At 39.1% G+C, this 21,147-nt stretch overlaps 1 protein-coding gene across 6 annotated transcripts in view; it reads right to left on the bottom strand.

Moving 5' to 3' along the window:
• MTUS1 (microtubule associated scaffold protein 1) overlaps positions 1 to 21,147 on the bottom strand; it is a 115,072-nt gene that overhangs the window by 49,280 nt on the left and 44,645 nt on the right. For 3 of the 6 annotated variants that reach the window (XM_066996779.1, XM_013179867.3, XM_066996781.1), the window contains 3 exons: positions 16,902 to 17,036; positions 14,758 to 14,862; positions 13,439 to 13,486 (listed from right to left, as the gene is read on the bottom strand). In XM_066996779.1, the coding sequence (XP_066852880.1) occupies positions 13,439 to 13,486; positions 14,758 to 14,862; positions 16,902 to 17,036 (288 nt within the window). Of the gene's footprint in view, positions 1 to 1,160; positions 1,639 to 13,438; positions 13,487 to 14,757; positions 14,863 to 16,901; positions 17,037 to 19,985; positions 20,259 to 20,650; positions 20,804 to 21,147 lie in introns of those variants that run through there. The other 3 variants (XM_013179871.3, XM_013179870.3, XM_013179872.3) reach the window with 3 other exon arrangements.

The following is a 21,147-nucleotide window of genomic DNA, read 5'->3' as shown; positions in this document are numbered from 1 at the left end:
AGCCTATATTATATTTGGATAATCAACCTGTATTATGCTCATAATTGAATTTATCATCCAGGAGGAACTCAGAAACTGAATTTACTTTAGCAGGGATAAGTAATGACAGGGCAAATGGTTTAGGTTGCTATGTGAAATGCCAGGACAGGAAGGAAAGGTGACTCCAAAACTCCTCTTGGAGTTGAACTCCAAAGAAGTACTAGCCAGAAATGGCGGTGTTCAAGAAAGGAAGGAAATGCCTGAGAAGAAGAGCTTGTGCAAAACTAGTTTATGTAGCTGCTTGCTCCTCCCTAAGAAAAATGCAAGAAAACGACAAATAGCGCAGTGGAGAAAAAGACTTGTGTAATATGCAGACTGCCATTGTTTTCTCCGATATCATCCACCTTAGCAAAAAAAGAAAAATCACCACCCTCCATCAAAACAGCATGTATTCCCTGGAACAAAGATCAGCATCCGTAATTATGTTCCCAATCCATGCATTTTCTTTACCTGTCGCTTAAAACAAAAATCAGGTCATATGGAGCTGAGGTGTGGTTTTTTTTTTTTTTTTTTTTTGGAACATGCACACACTTTTCTTGAATGTCTCTAAAACACCTGAAAGAAAACTTCAGACTTTTTAGGTTTCTATCAACACAAGTGAGCAAGAAAGTTTGCTTGTCATACTTGCAGATAAGATGTTTAATGGGAGAAGTCTGACAACAGATTTCTACATTCAAGTATTCAACTATTTCTCACAGACAGACAGAGAGCCACATCGTGACAGCCTGTACTCATTTCCCACCTCCCACCACACCTCTGATTCATGATATAGAAAAGACAGAGCTCCCAGCAGATAATCTTTAAAATGATTAGATACATATTTAATGGCACAGACTTCCTGATTCTATTTTTGGACCTGTAGGAGGAAAAAAATTCCAATTTGCATTTCATAAACAGAATACCCATCTTACCAACGAACAGCTCTGCACAGATGCACGGACACGCAGAAAGCTCACGCTTTCCAGTTACACAGACTATAAAACTATGCTTGTAAGTCAGACTTCTATATGTAATTCTAAAACTTCTATGCCCAGGACTGTTTTTATTTGCTAAAAATAAAGTGCTGCTGAAGTAAACAAGATATCACCCAATGCATGCTCTGTCATGTTAAAAATACAAACCTGTATGAAATATAACCGTGCTTTTCTTATAGCCAGAAGGTAGACGAATGTTTCGGAGCAACCCCTTTGCTGTCAGTCGTACACGCATGTTGGATAAGGAAAATTTCGGGGACCATAACATGTCTTCAGTGCAATTAGAAGATAAGCAAGCAAGAAACAGCCTCCATGTAGTGTAACATACTATGTTTTTAAATCACCGCTGGCAGAAGTCAAGTGATTCTTGCTAAAGAAAACAACCTTGAAGAAATAATCAGATCTCCATTCCTTTGCCCTTATTCCTTATGCACAGATGAGCACAATCAGAAGAAGCAGATATCCACAGCGTAAGTGCTGCTGGCAGCTTCTCCCCGCCAGATGTTGTAGAAACAAAGCTTGTCCTCAGACTAAAATCGACTTAGTGATTTGAAAAACCCACAGCCTCTGAATTACATCACAGTGTTCACGCTTAATCTGCTATGGGACTCTGTGGGACTGGGAGCTACAGCAGGAGAAAAGGGAGGAGGAGGAGGAGAAAGAGGAGGAGGAGGAGGAAGTGGGTGGTCTCCCAAGCTGAATATATCATCCAGTGTCACAGACCATGTAATTGTTCTTTAGAGACTAGCAAGGAGATTACTTGAATATTCCCAGAGGCATTTGTCAGCTCTCTTTTCTCCTTAGCAAGGATCACTTCAGGCTGCATTTTTCAGACAATTTCTTGCAATTTACAGAAATGTATCAAAACAGATTTTAATCATCAAACATTTTCTACCAGAGTTTCTTTTGGCATTAAATATGTCAACATTTAAAGCCTTAACAAACCAACAAACATCCATTCTGTGAGAACAATCCCGTATTTGAGATCTGCTTAATAAAAATACTATTTAGCTTGGCAGCTCAGCACTGCAGATGCTTCAATTCATTGGGAGAGGAGCAAGCAAGCAGGCATCAATTTCATATCGAAACAGATTGCTGCCAGCTGGAGTTTGAATGCACCCAAACACTGTAGCAAACAAGCAGCATTACAGGAATTCCTTAAAAATAAATGCTGTCTCCATATTTAACTAGCCCTCAAAAATATGTGTGTCCGTGTCCCCCCCCCCCCCCCCCCCCCCCCCAATTTATTGAGCTCAAAGTTTTGCATACAGCTTGGTCCCACTAGCAAAAAAAAAAAAACAACAAACAAGCAAAACTAGAAATAGAGGAAAGGAATCCCTGTTTTACACAGATTAGAAAACATGACGTTTTTCACCTGCGACCATGACCTATACATACAGGCTGCTAAGGCACCACAGACTTGCACTGTCCACTTTCCTGTGTGTAAGGATGAGAAACATTTCCGCCTTGGCACGCCACGGGAGCAGGGACCACCTGAGCCAATCCAGGATACAAGGCAGCAACAGCTCATACCTCCTTCTCAGGTTCCTTGGAGGCTCTGCTGAAGAACTGCCCTCCACAGCCTTTATATGTTTTAGGTGTTTTTCCTTTGTTTAAGAGACAACAAAATCAGCTACTTTCTCACTGATGCCCCACTTCTACCATTTCACAAAACCACAGCTAATGTGCTCTAGCATCTAGTCTTCTGATAGCTCTTCTAGTTCCAGAAGCCATTACACCAACTTGTTCTGAAGCACGTATCACCCAAAGCAAGTATCACGCTGACAGGTCTCGTCCCAGTGGTACCTTACCTGTCCTCTCCTTAACACAGCCCTATTACGTTTTAATAACATGTCTTACTTGCTCAAGATGCAGAACATTTTAAATTATCCAGTGTTTATTTACCGCACCAGCTAGAACTAAAAATAGCATTTTGCTGTTTTATTCTGGTCTCCAGGTATCTCTGACATCGCCCAAGCCAGGGCAGTGGCAGTAGAGCAGCTCACTGTAAGCACACCAGAAGAGCTGCAGCCCTGCAAAGACAGTCAGACCTGTTAAACCAACCTCCACAGCACGCTGCAGGAGAATACTGCTGAATGTTTTATGACCATGTACCAAAATATTTATTTCCAGGCATGGTAATGCACCACCCGCTTTGAAGTACTATGACACATCTCCAGTCTGCACTGAACCATTCAAAATAAGTACAAAGACAGTAAATTAGCTTTTTTGTTCAGTTCCCAGGGCAGCCTCTGCAAACAGCAGGGCATGCATGACATTACTGCTGTAAAATCTTCACGGATTCCTTGAGTCTGAAGAGCTTTGGCACTAACAGTGTGTGTTGATCTATCTTTGCCACGGCCAGAAATTCTAGACTCTTTCCTAATCCAGCAGCACCACCAAAGGAGCTGATGATCCTTCCCATGCTGGAAGATTATCGGCTCCAACGTTTGGAAATGGCGCTCAGCGGTGAGCCAGAAGGCTCCTTACAACACATTACAGTCACCTTGTGTATTCACCACAGTTCATCAGCCCTCCTCTGCAAATATGAGATCGCTGTTGCCAAATCCTCCCTTGAAGGATCTTGAGATTTTGGCTTGGCCTACAGCCAGCCTTCCACCAGCAGCCAACACCCGGCCCCACCAGGTTTTCCTCATCTCCCAGGGCACCTGGAGGAACTCCCTTCTGCTCTCCTCCTACCCACCACAGCTCCCCTGGTGAGAGACTGCTCCGTGAAGCAAATATTCTCTCCCCATCTGGATTCAACGCTTTCTTCACAGAGACAGAAACAGTCTAATCGGGTTCAAAAAGAAAAAAAAAATCCATCAAAAAATCAAAACCCCACCTCTCCCAGTCCTTGTTAACAGCACCTGGGAAAACATGCCCAAGAACTCCTCCTCGGCCTGTAAAACCACAGAGGCTGAAGTACCCCAGTGAGACCCTAACTTCCTTCCTAGGCACCGGAGCTAAGACAAAAGGACCTCTAGAGGGCAACTATGATGTAATGAACCAGTTCAAAGACAGAGGAAGGAATGAATCACAAGACAAAATATGAGCAAATAAAAGCTCTACATGGACATAAAAGCTCTTGTAGCAGAGACCAAAATGCCTCCTACAGAGAGACACAAATAATACTTTCACTGCCTCCTCTTCCCCAGCTTTGAGTAGAAACAGGCCATGAAGAAATAGATACATCAGTGCTTTTTTGTTTTATTGAAAAAAAACAAAACAACACACAAACAAAAAGACCCTTCTTAGCTGAGGAAAACACTTTTTTAGGCTCCAGAAATCCTGTTAAATCCCACAAACCTAAAACAAGCCTGCTTTATCCAGTAGGAAGACCTGACAGCATTAATAAAGGGCAACAGAAGCATGTCAGGCTCATCTAGCATCCAACCTTCAGAGAGCTCTGACAGGCGGCAAGAGGACTGCCCATCCCTATGTGAATAGCTCCTAGGAGAGGCTGAAACTCAAAAAGGTTCCTACAACGCAGTATTTTCAGGGCTCTGTGTTATCCCACCAAAACCTGCACAGAGGAGAGTGTGCATCCGTCAATGTTGTTTCCTCAGCTCAGGGAAACAGCACCTCCAAGTCTGTATCTGTGCTCCTCCAACCATCCCGTGCTTGGTGCCAGCACGGTACAGAGCCAGGAATATGCTCCATGGGATCCAGCACAGCATGCCAGGAACACACACTGTCTGCATTTCATACATAATACGGGGAGAGGTCTTTTTCTGTCTTGACATCAGATAAGGGTGATGGAAAATAACACTGGAAAATAGCTGAATAAAATAGGAAGTGCTACACAGCACAGATAGAGGAGAAAAGGACTGACATTTCATTTACTAGCACTTCACTGCTGTCTTCCTTCCCTGGGCAAAACAGACAAAGGACTCTGTGCCACTACAATCACATAATTCACTCTGGGTTGCTAAAGGCATTAATACCTGATGACATGGTCAGATTGATGGTTGGGCTAGACCTATTTTAATCCCGGCAGATTTAGTACATCTGCCACTCCCTGTGGAAGCTAGCAATGTGACAAAGAAGGAGCAAAGGACACAAGTATCTGTAGGCTCTTTAATTCAGCCTTGTGATGCCAAGTTTCCGGTATCTGGACGTGTTTCTGCTGCCTCTGTTCCTCTTTCCACATTCAACAACCAGTAAGAAAGCCATCAGAGCAGGGAAAGTCTAAATCAGAGGCTAGACCTTTAGACCCAAGATGCCCTGGCAGAAGACAACTGGCTCCACGTTAAAAGACAGCATGGGCAGTGCTGAGCAGATGGCTTTTACTGGCCTGCTTTAATTCAACAAGGACTGAGAGGCGATTGTCTATGCCATGAGAGAAGGAGGCCTCTGAGAGAAAAAGTGTCATCTGTGCCCCAGTTTTCGCTTCCAGAAAGTTACCACTCTCCCTAGCTTCCTGTGACCACCTTGCCCTAGCCAGTGCTCCAGCCTGAAAAGATAATCTTCCTGCAGTGCCCCAGCCTGAAAAGCTGATCCTCCTGCAGGCAACAACACACGCTGCCGTGCTCCACACAGCTTGCAGCTCCGGGACATTTTAAGCTCAAATCCTCACCTGAAGGAAATAGCAACTCTCTTCCCACCTCAGAGCAGGAACTAAAATCCTAAATAATTTGGGCTTCTTCTAGAACATAGAAGCTTTTAAGCATTATAAATTCAGCAGCTTTTCAAACAGCAGGTGACGCTGGAGTGAACTTCCAAGCAAACAGCTACCGAAATCAGGCTAATCTGCGTCTCCTTCATGCAACAGTGGTGACATTTTTATCATCTGCCCTCTTTCAGAGTAGAGAATGGCAACAAAACATCACAAGAATAATTTCATTTTTAACTTCTGACATAATGGAGCTGCAACTTATTTTCCATGTGTTAGATGTCCCTTACAAAACAGCATTTGTTAGACACCCTCAGACAAAATCCTACAGTGCTTCAAAGCAAAACTGCTTCTAGCCTACAGTGAAAAATGTCACTAATATTAGGACAACATGCCTTAAAATATGAAGCGTTACTGATCTATGCAGACTTACCAGAAAAAAACACAAACAATTGCCTCTCTGCTAGGGACTTTGGCTGTTCAGCAACAGGCTAGGTGCATACATGAGCCTTGTAAACTGCAGCACCAAGGAACAGATTAAAAACAAGGGTTTTACTTAGGACAACAGCTTACAGATCTACAAATATTGGTTTATTCACACCATACTGGTTGATTCACACTGTGCAATTGCTCTTCACCTATGGCCTCACAACAACAATAACCAGTAACCAAGCAACTTCTGTTGAAAAGCAACACCGCAAATATGGATAATTTAGATGAATACACCTCCTAAGATATACTACTGATTTATCAATGCGCAAGTTCACTGAGCAAATGCAAGTCAGCTCATCACATGTGTTGCACTTCTCTTTTGTGGGCTTCACACATTCTTTGTAGCCCTGGGTGTGCAAATAAAGGTCAGAGTTTACAAGCTGTCTAGCCATCTTTGGTACAAAATCCAGAAGTTTCACATCTCTGGGACAGTTCTACGGTCTTCCAATGTTATGTCAACTTATTTCCTTAATAAGAGTCAATGACTGCAACATTGGCAGCTACTTTATCTGCTGAAAAAATATCTTAAAGAATTTGGGGAAAGAAAGGACTTAAAGAAAGCTAGAACGAACAGCACAGTTCCTCAGAGGACTTCAAAATAATAATAAAAAAGAGGAAGAGGACAAAAAGAGTCAGCTTTGGGCTACATCAGATACATCAAAATTAAGACTCCTATAAAGAACTCCAGTGTAATGACGCATGGTCATTGGCAGTGTCCACTGAAAACACATAAAACAATGTCTATAATCTAAGGACCTCCAGAAAGTCAAAGAAGAAAAAAACTACTGAGATAATCCAAGAGAGATCCGTACCTATATTTAACTGGAGAGGGAAGGACACGAACATACTACCAAAAGAGCTAAGTTTTAGGGTGGCATTTCCAAGAAGGTGGTACAGTTTAGCATGGCATATAGCTATTCAGAGCTGGGAATAACAATACAAAACCAGTTTGCCACTGACCCTGATAGGCAGTCAAAGCTCTCCATTCTCTTCACAAAATAAAACTTATTGTCCTCTTAATTACTGAAAAAAAAAAAAACAGTATTTCAATATTTTAAAGCTAGTTCAGACAATAGTAATAAAAACCATCAGCTCTGGGCAATCCTAATGCTGTTGTGTATAATTTAGAGCCATTATGACAGACTTGCATGGTAGAAAATACTTGAACTCCATCTCCCAACACTGGGAAATTTCTTTAAGCACTGACTTGGACTCAGCTGATGCAACCTGTGGATGTCCGTTTCAGCTGCCCCCTCTATTCACGCAGAGGCTGACCTATTCAATATTTAAACAACTGTGAGAAAACTGCAGCTCTGTGCTCTTCTGTTGTATGGATTATTACTGTGAAACATCAAAATAAATACCGTGGAGGAGAACTACAGACATTCCTCCCAACATCAGAACAAACACCACAGAAGTGAACTACAAACATTCCCTCATCAGAAAGTCTGCTCACTTTGTGTCATCAAGAGTTTGGAATATGGCTGCCTTAAGCTAGAGAGCAATTTTCTCACAGAAGTTTTGGAATTAAACAAACATATCTAACTTACAATTTAGAAAAATTGTCCTTGCTTAGAAGTGCTAACAGATGAAACAGATCTCTCATAGCAAGGAAGCCATTTGGTCTACACCACAGAAGGCCTTTAATGAAAGAATTCACATAGGTTTAGATTAATTCTAAACTTATTTATATAGAGGTAACAAAACTTTATAGGTGGTTCACATGTAATAGCTACGCCACTTGAGCAGTTTTGCTGTCTGTTTACAAGAACATTCTTTATTAGCTTGCAAGTATTCTAGGGCTAGATCACGAGACAATTGAGTCATTCAGATAGTCCTCATTGTTCACATGGATGGAAAACATCTAAAAAAAGACTACAGCAGGCTCTTTATTGCAGCTAGAAAGGCAACAAGTAGTCCAATGCACAGTACTAATATCTACAAAAGAGTTTAAGCTTGATCTTCTTGTTCCTTGTCAAGAGATAAAGGTGAAAGACCAATTTATATTATTCAAATCCTAGAACTTCAAATCTGTAAGATATTATCTATGACCATTAAACAAATACTAAATCTAAAGTTGTTGCTACTGCTTTATTCCATAGAGTTTACAAAACTGTTCAAGGTTTTCTGCAAAACTTCCAGGATGTTCTGTTGTAGAGAGGGATGACAACAAAAATAGACAAACCCAACTTACTTACAAAAGCTGAAGCTTTTAACACAAGAGACTGAAATTTCAGTTTCAACTCATCTGTACTGAAATTCCTGGTTGGAACTAGTCAGAGATGTTAATTCTGCAATGTGGAAGATCTTGAGCAATACCGTCCCTGCTCTGTCCAGTGTTAACAGGCACATAAACACTGTTTTTCCATACCCAGAGTGCTTTAAGTATTAGACAGTCTACCAGTTAAGAAATAATCTTCCTCCTGGTTTTAGCCTCACTGCAGAAGGTACCTAGTTTATCCACGTGCAGAAGAGGAAAGAACTTCCCAATGTTTAAGATATTTACACATCAAAGTACTTCCTGGATTATTTTTAACGTAATTTACTTCCCATGCCCAGAGAACAGAATTAGGAGACACTGAAAGAAAGCTGAATTGATTCAACAACAGAAGTTTTACTTCATACAAAAATTCTAGACTACCACAGAATTATGTATTTTTTTAAATGGATACATGAAACTTAATTGCTGGCAGCACTGCAGTAAAGTTGAGTTTGTTATAAACTCTCATATAGAGCTGTACAACATTCTCAGATTTTTTTTTATTTTTTATTTTTTGTCTTTTAAAGCAAGTTAAGACCTTTGGATTATTTTTATATATATATATATACACACACACACACTCTCTTCTGCACTGGAGATCAATGTCACATTTAATAACCTTGTACCTGCAAAGTTAGGTACTCAACAACAACAACAAAAAGATCAATCTATATTTTCAAGCATCGTTATTAGCATTGTTTCTAATGTTATACAGATGGAAAATTGCATTGAAAGCAAACACTAAGATAAAGCCAAAGATGGCTGCTCAAAGTGCTGAGACAAGCGGTTTGCTCTGTCTTTTGCATGTTTTGCTCACCACTTTGTGACCTATGCTACAACTGCCACCAACAGCACTATTCTTCCTGACTTGTTTTTAACTCAGACAATTTCCCCAATCTTACTCTATGGTGCTCTATGACCAACCACATGAGCACTTGTGTTCACAAATGCATCAAGGTCTTTTTGAGTTTCCATGCAACTCTTTGCACAGTTTTTTCTACAAACTGCAAAAGCTTTTCTTCAAACAAAGAAAAAACAAAGACAAAAAACACACCACACCAAGAAAGCCCTTCTGACCAGAGAAGAAACAAAGGAGAAAGGTCTAATAAGCTGTTTGACAAGACAGTAGTGTCTCATCACTGTGTAACATGCCATTACCACACTGAAGACTACCAATAGCAAACTAGATGAAAACAGTCACTGAAGACCTAAGTATGTGACATTCATAACAATCTTCATCAGCTCTCAGGTGTAGTCCTCCCAGTTTTTAAAGAAAATTTACACATTTTCATATAGTATCACAACACATTTTAAAATCTTCAAGCTTTTGTTTTACTTGTGGGGTTGTTTTTTGTTGTTGCTGCTGTTGTTATAAAAGCACAGGCACAGTGTGACCTAGATTAATCCCTTGTTTTCCAGACACTGAAAGCTCAAGCATTTTGAAGCTAACTGATTCTACCAAGGAATCTACAGGATGAGAAGAAACAGATGTTTACCTTCTGTTTCCTCTGGGTTTCAACAGGGCATGAAAGGAAGAGGCGTTAAATAAATCCCCAGAAGTATCCCTCTATAAACTTTTGTTTGAACTAGAGCATTTTTTTAGTAAAAACATCCTATCCCACTGTAAAAATTTCAGTGAGAAGCCAGCAGGCACCTTTAACAGCCTGTTTCAAGAGACAGTATTGTGAGCTGTTACAACCATACCAGCACTATTACTTTTGCAATAAGCCATCTAACTGAAGTCATTTCCCCTCTTTGTTACATTTCTCACAGATTATTAAACTGAAACAAGCAACCTTTTAACCTCTTAAAGAGAGTAAGAAAACAGAATACTGTATTTCCCGATAGAGCATGTACGATTTTTGGATGAAGCTTCTTTGGTTTTCATGGCTTCTCTAGCCTTCTTTAACAACTGGTTGTAATGGATACTGGAAAGATATGACCTAAATCATACTATTCTTACCTGATAATATGCTATGGTATATCCAGAAACTGCCCCAGCTTTCCTGACAGCATTGCTGCACCACAAGCATAAGTATCCCCTGCTATCCGTACTATACCACATGTCCCTTTCAGAGTCACTGAACACCAGGATAAAGGTCCCCAATGAGAATTTGCATGCTTTGTACCTAAAGTAATAGCTTTACCTTTGGAACTGCCAAAACAGGTATTTGTTTCGTAAAAAAGGATCACTGTACTGTACCTTATCTTTAACCTTCAGCCAAGAAGGAGGACTAGCGATTTAAATATTCACTGTGTATATACACTGCACTGTAACATAATGCACAGGTGTTAGAGGTGGGTCACTTTCTACAGGGAGGCCAAAGAGAAATAAAGGAAAGAGCATTAACCAAAAGCATTTTAGAAGAAGTTCCTCATCTAGTTCAAAATTACACCTCATGAAAGATAACTGGTTTTCTCATAATTACATTAAGACATTGCAGGAAGGATACAAGTACATTCTGACATGTAGTTAGCAAGTTAAGAAGTAATAAAACATATTTTGTGCAGTAAGTAATTTTTTTTCTTAGCCGTAAAGACAGTGTTGTAACCAGTAAGCCACAGAACTTGTAGAAATGCCTTGATCCACTGGAAGATCACCCATGAAAAATGCAGAGGTCAGAAAAAGAAGCCTTATGAATGTTTTAACATGAACAAGTAATGAACAGCTGCAAATATGTAAGTCTCTCCACTTCTGCAGACATACTAACAGTACACTCTGTCTCACTTTGTCAAGTGTATTCTGGTTTTAAGTCATTGCTTTAAGTGAATGGAAAATGGTTAGAGCAGAGTCAGAGAACAGATATCATATCATAGAAATGCCTGCTATTGTTTCATTCCTGAAGTGATGCTAGAAGCAACGTTAACTACTGAGCTAGACAATTAATGCATTAATAAGGTAATTCTCTCCCCCTCCCCCCAAGTCCCACTGCAAGAAGCTACATTTCTGACACTTCAGGCAGAACATATGTTCAAGAAATAGAAGTGAGGTACAACTGCCTCATTGAACAAGCCTAAAACTGTAGAATTAACTAACTAGTTAACAATGAAATAAGAGAATGAAAGCTTTAACTAGATACAATCATTAGAACAAAGCACTACTATAATATCAAGGCAACGAAGAGAAGAAGAAAATACTGAGCCCCATTCTACATGGTACCAGCTGGCATTACTGCAGTTCATTTCAAAAAAAGAAAAAAGATCATTTGTCTTTTCTTCAAGTTTAAGACATCGTACCAGAGAACATCCGAACAGCCAAACAATATTTTTATTGTATTGCTAAAAAACTACCTGCAAATGTGAAGATGAGAAAAAAAGAAGTCTTTCTTAAAACAGTGAATTACTCTATCAGAAAGCTTGCATGCGTAAATGGAACATTATACTAATGCTCTGTATAAGTTAAAAAGCTATTAACTCAGAAGCCTAACATACCACCCAGTTTTGGAAGCTGATTCAGTACAGGAAACAGGTTTCTTAAGACAAATACTGAAATGCAGGTATTCGACTGGCAAAAATAAGATCCTAAAGAATTTGTTAAACAATCACTCTAAGTGTTATGGCCAATTTGGAGTTATACCCACATTTTTATGGCAGCAAATATAATACTTCAAAGATACACAGCCACATTCTTTATTAGCTTGGAAAAGATGAATCACAAGATAGAAGGATGTTAAACTTGCAAAAAGGGTGGGGAAGCACTAAGTACTTTAATGCATGGAAAATACAGTGAGGGTGCCATTCCAGATTTAGAGAAAAAAATTCCATTTAAATTTCTAGTTTCTACTTTATTGCTTATCACAAATTTCCCTGACCCATCTAATTAAGACATTATGTTCCTAGCAGTATCACTCTACAATTTTATATAAAAGAACTGCATATATAAGCTCATGCAATACTGGCAGGTTACACCTAAACTAACATTAGTTCAGGCAAATATAAATTAAAACAACAGAGTAAGTGTTTTGTGCTACATCTTATACTTGTATAAGTGAAGACCTGATTTATGACAGCAAATCTCGAGCAAAGCACTCAGTCATGATTGATATGCAGACACTTGACACACAAAAGAGCAGGAGGCAAAGCATTGGACTCGCATTATGAGTGCAGGAAATTAAAAACATACTGCGACAGTACCCAAGTGACAGGTCAGAACTGTTTTACTCAGCAATTCCAGACTCAAATTCATAACATCTGGTTGGCTACAGCACTTCTTTCCAAAAGACATCTGCTATTCACTCAGGGGACACAGGGCTTCCCAGTGATCCTCAGTATCTTTCAGAGAGGGCTTTTCAGTGATTAAAAGCGGTTTTTAATTCAGCAAGTATGTACTGATTCTTAGGAATCTAAATTAGACTTCCAACCCTCTTGAAAAAGACCTGGAAATTCCTGTGAATAGAAACCTCATCTGAAGACTCTTCTGTCTCCTGGCAGAGACAAACTAGCACCAGGTGCCCTGACTGGCATAAACAAGGAAAGCAAACCCAATGTGAAGTCCTTAAAAAACACTGCCAAATTTTGGAACACCATCTGCCACAATCCGTTGCCATTCCTCCCTTGCCTTACACGCAGACACACAAACTAACAAGTTTGGATAATTTCATCTTCAAGTGTAGTCTACAGTGACAGAAATACAAAGACAGCTGACACTGAAAGGGTAGCTACCATGAACCTTCCAGAAAAACCTGTTATTCTGCATGACTCTTCTATTTATTTATTTTAAAGCCATAACACATGAGCTTTAATCATTACTTACCTCAGCGTGGCTAAACAGCAAAAACTACATCTAAGTTTCATTGCCATACTTCTTTTTGTTACTGTTAAAACGTCCTTATGCTTCACCGGAAAACAGATAGAACAGACTACCTACTCTAAGTGCTGGGTAACCTGAAGACAGCAACTAGAAAAAACAAGACTTCTCGAAACCAGAATCAATGAAAGTTCACAGAATTTCTGTTGCAAAGCTGTCCTTCCAAGAAAGGAAGCAATGCAGTAATCTAACATATAAACCTAATTTAAGTTCCACTACAGAGTATGTACAAATACTTTCAGAATACTCACCAGAACCAAAAGACGACAGGCTTTGGTGTCCATTTCTTCCAGGAGTACCTATGATGTTCAGAAAAGAAAGCAGAATTACACTTCAAGCCAGTGAAGGGGAGCAATTCTTTGGAGATTGTTTCCACATAACCTCCTGCAGTTTCAGTTACTTCCTTGTGATGGCTGATAGCATGTTTGACAGAAAGATTTGGCGTTATAAGGTTAATCTATCTGGAAAACGGATGATGAATTCCTATTAAGCCAAACTTTTCCATTACAATTATCACACTTCATTTAAGCCAGGTAGCACTGTTTCATTTTACTCATTCATATAGCATAGTAGAGTGATTAATAAGTAATTGAAGAAAAAAATATTATCCATACCAGTATCATTTACTTTTTTTTCTCTCTTTTATTTTTATTTTTTTAACAGCCATACACTTCAGTTGTTTTATTTGCACAGAGCAGCTATAAATAACAGCACTCTTAAATGTGGTACCAATCAAGTCAGATATAAATGAAAACACTGAGAAGGTTAATCTACCCTTACTGTATTGTTTCAGAGTCATGTGAAAGCCAATCTAAGAACCTCATCATTTTGAATGATATGAATTAAATGAAAGCACTTTTTGCTAGTTATAAGTGCAGAAGCAATGAGCAGAAGTTTATAGAAGGTCTTTTTACAACACCTATCAGACTGAGCTTTCTTCACACTATTTCTGAAGCGTGTGATACCGCAGCAGGTATATCAATAAAAAATGATTTGCTTTGTACCACAATTGTAATTGTTTCCCTTCACCTCAATCACGCAAATCAAACTTTGCTCCCAAACTGAAAATTCTGCGTTATTGAACTTTTCAGAGAAATCAGATCTATTCTTTTGATTCACTCTGGTAGTTAATTACGAATTTCAAGTAAAAATTAAAGATAAAGCAAACACCTAATACAGAAATGGAAAGTCAAGTACATGTTACCCTAAACAGCCAAAGCTGATCAGCAAGCTCTCACAAGCAAGCTTAAAAAAAAGCTTGGGAAAGCTAGTCTGAGATTCGTCTTGCAAGTACACAATCTTATAAGCAGGTTTTGGAAAAGCATTTAACTGATGTTATCAAGTGCACCAAGTCCTCATGGGATGCAAGTTTCAAGCAGACATGAAGTGTCCTGACTTTTACCCATGGATAAACAAGTATATAAGAAACACTTTGCAGAGCCAGTCTCCAATACTGTGAGCTACAGGTGAGGAGAGCAGATTATCTTAATTATTCTAAAAAGTTGTAGAGCATAGCCGCTCTTTTTCAAGACAGAGGGATTCAAGAATGTAAATGAAAAATTTACTTTACCCAACAGCTGATTGCCTCTAGCCTCGCTGAATTTCCTTGCTGTGTGCAATGGCCCGGGTGATTTTGTTATGCATTGGTTCAAGGAAGCAGACCTCGCCTTGGCTCCTAGAAGTAGAGGCTTAGATCAGGTTTAAAAGTACAGCTATGACGGTAAGTAAAGACATGCCGTCTACCATCACATATTTGCAGTTCAATACCAGATGCACAAGTCCACTTGTGCACCACAAATACAAAAAGAGACGTTATCTAGAAAATTTAGTTACATTTAAAAATTGTTTTTACCAGAACTCACCATGGAAGAAATAAAAGATAATTTCAATAAAGCTTGTAAGTAGAAGAAAACGTCAGTGAAGACTTCAACTTAGCACTAAGATCAAATTACCTAAGTCTCAGAACGGCAACGAATACAACTCAGGTACATAAAAGTTGGCTGAAAGGGACTTCTGGAGGCCAGCTAGCCAGCCTCCCACTCAGAGCAGGGTCACCACCAAGACAAGATCAGCTGGCCATGGCCAGCTGAGTCTTGAAAGCCTCCAGAAATGGAGGCTTTACGGCCTTGCTGGCAACCTGCTCTTGTACTATACAATCCTCCTCATAGTTTCCTTCCCCAAAGGGAGAGTCTTCCACTCCACAATTTATGATTATTTCTTATTGCTACATCATTTGGTACTCCTGAGAAGAGTTTGGCATCATCTTTACAACTGTTCTTTTCAAGAAATTGCAGACTGTGACAATACCTCCCCTTACTCTTCTTTTTGCCTGACTGAAGAAGCCTAACTCCTCCAAGCTCTCCTCACAGCTCATGTGCTCTGAGACCCTATCTTCCCAAGTCTCTTGATTCCAAATAGTCTTCATGAAATGGGGAAGCCCCAAAACACAGAGCAGTCCAGGTGGAGCCTTCAGCAGTGCCAAGCTGAGGGAGAACACCAACTTCTTCTGGCCATACTGCTCCTGCAGGTGCTGAAGGCATGTTTCTAGCACCTAGCACTGAAGAGGTTGAACAATACATAATTGCATTGCAGATACTGGACCTGACAAAAAAAACATCAGCTTGTCAGGCAGCCATATAATTCTTGTTTGTTTCAGTGGTATACAGTTTCTGGCAGTGTCTGTTTCTTTTCATTGTTTACCATTTTAAAGCATGTCATTACAGCATGACATTTGGCCAGCTTAAAACTTAAGCCTAAAGCAGGAGCATAGTATTTAATTAGGTTTATCCAATTACAATGACCAGTTCACCACAAAGATGGTCAGAAGCAAGCTGATTATAACTAGGATTTAAGAGAGAGAGCGCACAAGCTTATTTATCTCCTCCCTTTACGTCTTCAATTTTGGTCAGAGAATGAGTTGTCAACTGCTGTTTGTGGCTTGGCTTGGAAAAGCACTGAGCTGCTCTATCAGCCAACAAACAGCCACATTTAAACTAAGTTTCCTTTAGCATAAGATGAAGAAGCACAATTGCCTTTTCTCCACCACAAAAGAGAGCAAACGTCTAGTTCCCCTCTGTCAGTCAGAAGAATATCAAGAAAAAGCATCACAGAGAAATGAGTTTGTGTGAGCCTTCCCTTCGAATAGCATGACAATGCCATCCAGGCAAGATATTTTATCCAGGAATACCTCACTTAAAGTGATAACCCCATCCATTTTCTGTTCCAAAAGGGGCAAAGATCATCTAAAGTCTGCATGATGAAAAGGACAAAAATACGTTGAGGATAAAATCAAAGTATGTCTACCCTGCAGGTCAGCAGCAGCTACAGAGCCTGTGCCTGAGCTTTGTGACAGAAAAGAAAGCCACTAGGACAACATAGAACCCAAGTGATCACATGTACAACATAAAGTTCATTTAGTCTCCGTACCGTGCAAAACATAGACATATTGCTCCTGTGTAAGTCCATACCACAGTGCAGACCTTCTCTTTTGCCTTACATACCCAATCAATTACAATTCAAAGGACATTTTAGCCTTCTTATGAGATCTTACAAAACCTAAGGCCCCACTGGTGTGTTTTTACTTCCTCACAGCATCTGCCCAGCCCACTGCTTATTAAAATAAGCATTGCTTCAGTACACAGCCAAGTGCAAAAGGTAAGGTACCACAACAGTGGTAACTTCAGTTTCACTCTAGTTACAAACAGATCCAGATACCTTTTGGAGTTGTTTTCAATGAGTGTAATCTAGGTCTTGGTACTGCTTTCAAAGAGACAGATCCAGAAGCACCATTGAAGCAGGCTGGTTTTGAAGGCATTTCTCCATTCTTGATGATGATCGTGGCACTTGTAGCTACAACACAGAATGACAGACAATTTGCTCTAGGCAGCATCTACCTTGTGGAAAATTAAATCATAAAGTAAGCCTGTTTTACTTGAGGCTAAAGTTACAAGAAACACAAGCTGGAATAAAAATATTATGAATGCTTCTGCTACAGTTGATCAGTCTGTACAGAAGATATCAGATTAGTATCAAGATATTACAAACATTTCTTTGAACAGGACATACTGCTTTGAACTTTGCAAAAGAGGTGGGCATATGCAAAAGAATATTGATCAAGAAACACAAACAGAAGCCTAAGCATGCTGTATAAAGCAAATGCAGAATACATTTCAGTTTGAGTAAACCAAGAAAGAACATCAGCAGTATGTGAAGCCATTCTGGCCACAGAATCAATATTTAAAAAAACAAAAGTTAAATTAAAAACTCAGACAACTGTCTCAAGCAACATCTTTCCTTGTTTTCTCTCCTTTGTGTAAAGAGCTCTGTTTCAGTGATATCATGAATGCACCGCAAGCACTCCTGCCATCCTCCTTGTGGGGAACTAAAAATGGGTGAGCCCAACTCCATTCAGCAGCTGCCAAACAAATTTTAAGAAAGGTTCCTGTAGTCTGCATTTGTAAGAGTCACCTCCTCAGTGACAGCAAGCCTCAGATGATGACCCCCCCCAACACGTACTCCTCTCTCCAAAGAAGAGTTGAAGTTATACAGAAAAAAAAATCTCCCCACAAAAAGGGGCATGCGGAACCAAATAGGAAAAATAGGACAATAACCAATTTGTAACTTAGGTCAAAATCATGTTTCCAACTAAGAGGGCAGATGCTGCACAAGACATTTTATTCCATTTCAGAGGAACTTGGGAGAGGTTTGGTTTAGTGTCACAATGAAAACTTAGTTGAAAAAATAAAACTGAAACTTGGGGAGAGTCAATGCATTCTTTTAGTATTGCAGCAAAAAATATGAAAAGACTTCTGAAGTACTGATTGAGTATACTTTGGTTCAGCTACTCAAATAATAGGTATATTGACAGATTAATAGCAAGAAGTTCACATCACATTTACCAGAGGATAAGCAAAAACTAACTCATGTTGGAATAGTTTGTCACACCATTGCTTTTTTCACAAGTCAGTTGGGAGCAGAAGGGGTGTGTGTTGAAAAAGGGGTTCATACAATACCACATTTTACCTCATATTTTAATGAGGCTGATTTTAAGGTAATAAGAACTACATATCTAAAAGTATTCATCAAAAGATGGAACACACAGCCTTGAGATTATTTAAATGTCAATTTAAATACACTAGCATAAACGGTATAATTAACTGCTTCAGAAAAGTGCTTCTTGGCCAGGAATCAGTACATCTACATCAGAAGGAAGGACAGAACTGCTTTTTCTTCCCCTTTGAGAAAGGGTCTCCCTCTGAAAGCACAGAAGCTAAACATTTGCAAAAGAAATTTATTTATACACCAGGAACAATTTGCATAATACATCAATGCTGCAGTTACTCTGGTAAGCTCTGACCCTGACCTACATCAGATGATTCAAACTAACTTGTTCTAGGAAAGCATCAGCTCTGAAACAGTCCTCAACTTTTCCTGTGAGTTTCTAAAAATCTAGGATTTTCGCTCAGAGTTCACTGCAAGCAGTTAAATACTGCCTACAAACCGCTGTGTTATTTTCCAATAAATCACAAGCATGCCATGGAAGTAACACTTTAGGGGTAAAAGCACTCCTGGTGCAGGACCACTTATGCACTGGTTGTTGTATTAGAAGCTCTGGAGTCACCTAAAAAGAGCTAAGAGCAGAAAAAAAAAAAAAAGAGGGAGATTTGCAAAGTTTGATTAATATATGACTCAAAGATGGTTTCTTATAGAATTTGCAGTAGTTATTGCAATCATGATGAAATACTGACAGACTTGAAACGGTCTCGTTTAAGAGTTAAGAGCTAAAGGGTTTAAACACTCACTATAAGAATTTTAATGAAGTATTGGCAATATGGAAATGAAGCTCAAGGTCAATTGCTAGGATCAGCTTTTTTTAACTTCTGAAACACTACTTCCTTTGTATGTAATTATTCTAATGCAATTCAAGTTTGAATTCTTGCTCAACCTCAGAGTTTAAACATTTCAGTATGTTCAATCACAGTATTTTCAGCTCACGACTAAAACCAAGTTTGTTAAAAATTCACATTTTTGAGGTTCAATCTGACAGCTTGTATGCAAAATATGCTTTTAATATCAAGAACATTTCAAATTTCATTATTTCCAAATTTCTCAGACAGTAAGAGTCTCTCTAGAGAAAAGAATCATAAAACTCAAATGATCGTTAGACAAAAGAAACTAATGCTGCCACAGGAAACAACCAATCCAAGGACATCCCATAACAAAGGGCTAAGCTGACACAGCAGGAGGAACATGCTCTTTCCTAAGTTTCTTCCTGCTAACAAGAGGCAAACTCCTCAATCAAAACAAGCAAAAGGAGTTTGTCGATTTAATGTAGTCATGAGGACCACAACAGTTTGTTAGAAATTTCATTACATTCACAGAATAGATTTTCCATCCCAATCTTTGTGTCTCCTGCCAATCTAATAAAACCACTTTAGTTTTACAAACACAGACTTTTTTCTGACATTATTGCATAGTAGACTAAATGAAAGACTAGAAAAAAAGGAACAGCACTGTACATAAGACATTAGGGTAAAAAGTAAACTTACTCTCTCTACAATTTGATTCGAAGTCATATAAACTTCTCTATGCTAGCATATGAATCTAATGTAACCCAAATTCATTATACTCACAAAAACTGTCTATCAGACTTAAATCATTCTTATGAATTTCAGCAATTTAACCAAAGAAAGTCATCTCAGGGAAAAAACATCAGCAAATTAAAACATTTCATACATCTACCAACATCCGTAAAACAGATTACATGCTTTAAAAAAGAAATAAAAAGAAACAACCTACTTCTCTTCCCAGTAAACGAGGCTAACAAAGGAATAATACAAAAGCTGTAAGATGCCACTACCAGCAGTGTCAGTAAGGTAATATCATAGTAGCTTCCTGAATTGGTCGGTGGTGTTAGTGTAGAATTGATGAAAATATCGGGATAAAAATTAGTTTCTGTGCAACTGCGAAGTCCTCCTGGTATAGTCATTTAAAAAGAATCAAAGCAAGCTTGAAGCCAAGGAGACTGCAGCCATGTTCAACCTCTCATATTGCTGTTGCTTGCTCTTCGTGAATCAGAGTGGAAAAAATTGTAAGCTTCGAGGCGGTGGACAAAACAGATTAAACCAGCTAGCAAATCACTCTAAATAAGGCGCCATCAGCTTGGATACTTAATCTGCATACATTTCTTTGTTATGAAGCAATGACCCTTTCCTTTGTTACATGAGAGAGTAAAATGAAGAGAGGACAAAGCTGCTTGGGATTTCCAGATACAGTTCTACAACTGAACAGCAGCAAAAGTCAACATGGCTGTCAGGGCAACAGAACCAGCCTGATGACAGAAAAACATGCAGTGCATATTTTATTACAGATACTCGTTCCTTTGAGGAATAAGTTAGCTTTGCATTTTTAATGAAGACACTTCAGGGAAAAAAAGAACACAAGAAAATTTAGTTGTTATATACCTGTGCATGCATGCGCATACATAAATTGCAGTTGTATGTTAAAGCACAAGGTTTTTTTTCCAGTCCATCGAAGACAGATTTCAAAGACAGCTGGCACAAAGGAAATGCCTTTGCCCAGTCTCCAAGATGAAACAGATGATGCAATAGTAACAGAATATTTGAACAGATGATGCAATAGTAACAGAATATTTGAACGTGCTCATTTGAATATGTCTAGCCGGCAATACTGATACGTCTGACAGAGTTCATTGTGTGTTATTTCCTTCACATTTTTACCCCTGTACAGCTGTTACAGACCCTAGGTAGAGCTTCAAATTAAAGATAGTTCTGTTTTTTTTCTCCCCAGTTTTGATCAAAATAAATTTGCTTCAGGTCATACAGCAGTGCTTACAGTTGCAATGAAAATGATAAATGCCATTCAAAGTTATATGTTCTAACAGCAATTTCACTTACCTGCTTTTGATCTCATCTTCACGTTTTGTCCTAGAACTCTAGAA

The sequence above is a fragment of the Anser cygnoides genome, chromosome 4 (assembly GCF_040182565.1).
Source record: "Anser cygnoides isolate HZ-2024a breed goose chromosome 4, Taihu_goose_T2T_genome, whole genome shotgun sequence".
NCBI lineage: Eukaryota > Metazoa > Chordata > Aves > Anseriformes > Anatidae > Anser > Anser cygnoides.
This window is presented reverse-complemented; position numbering and strand designations above follow the sequence as displayed.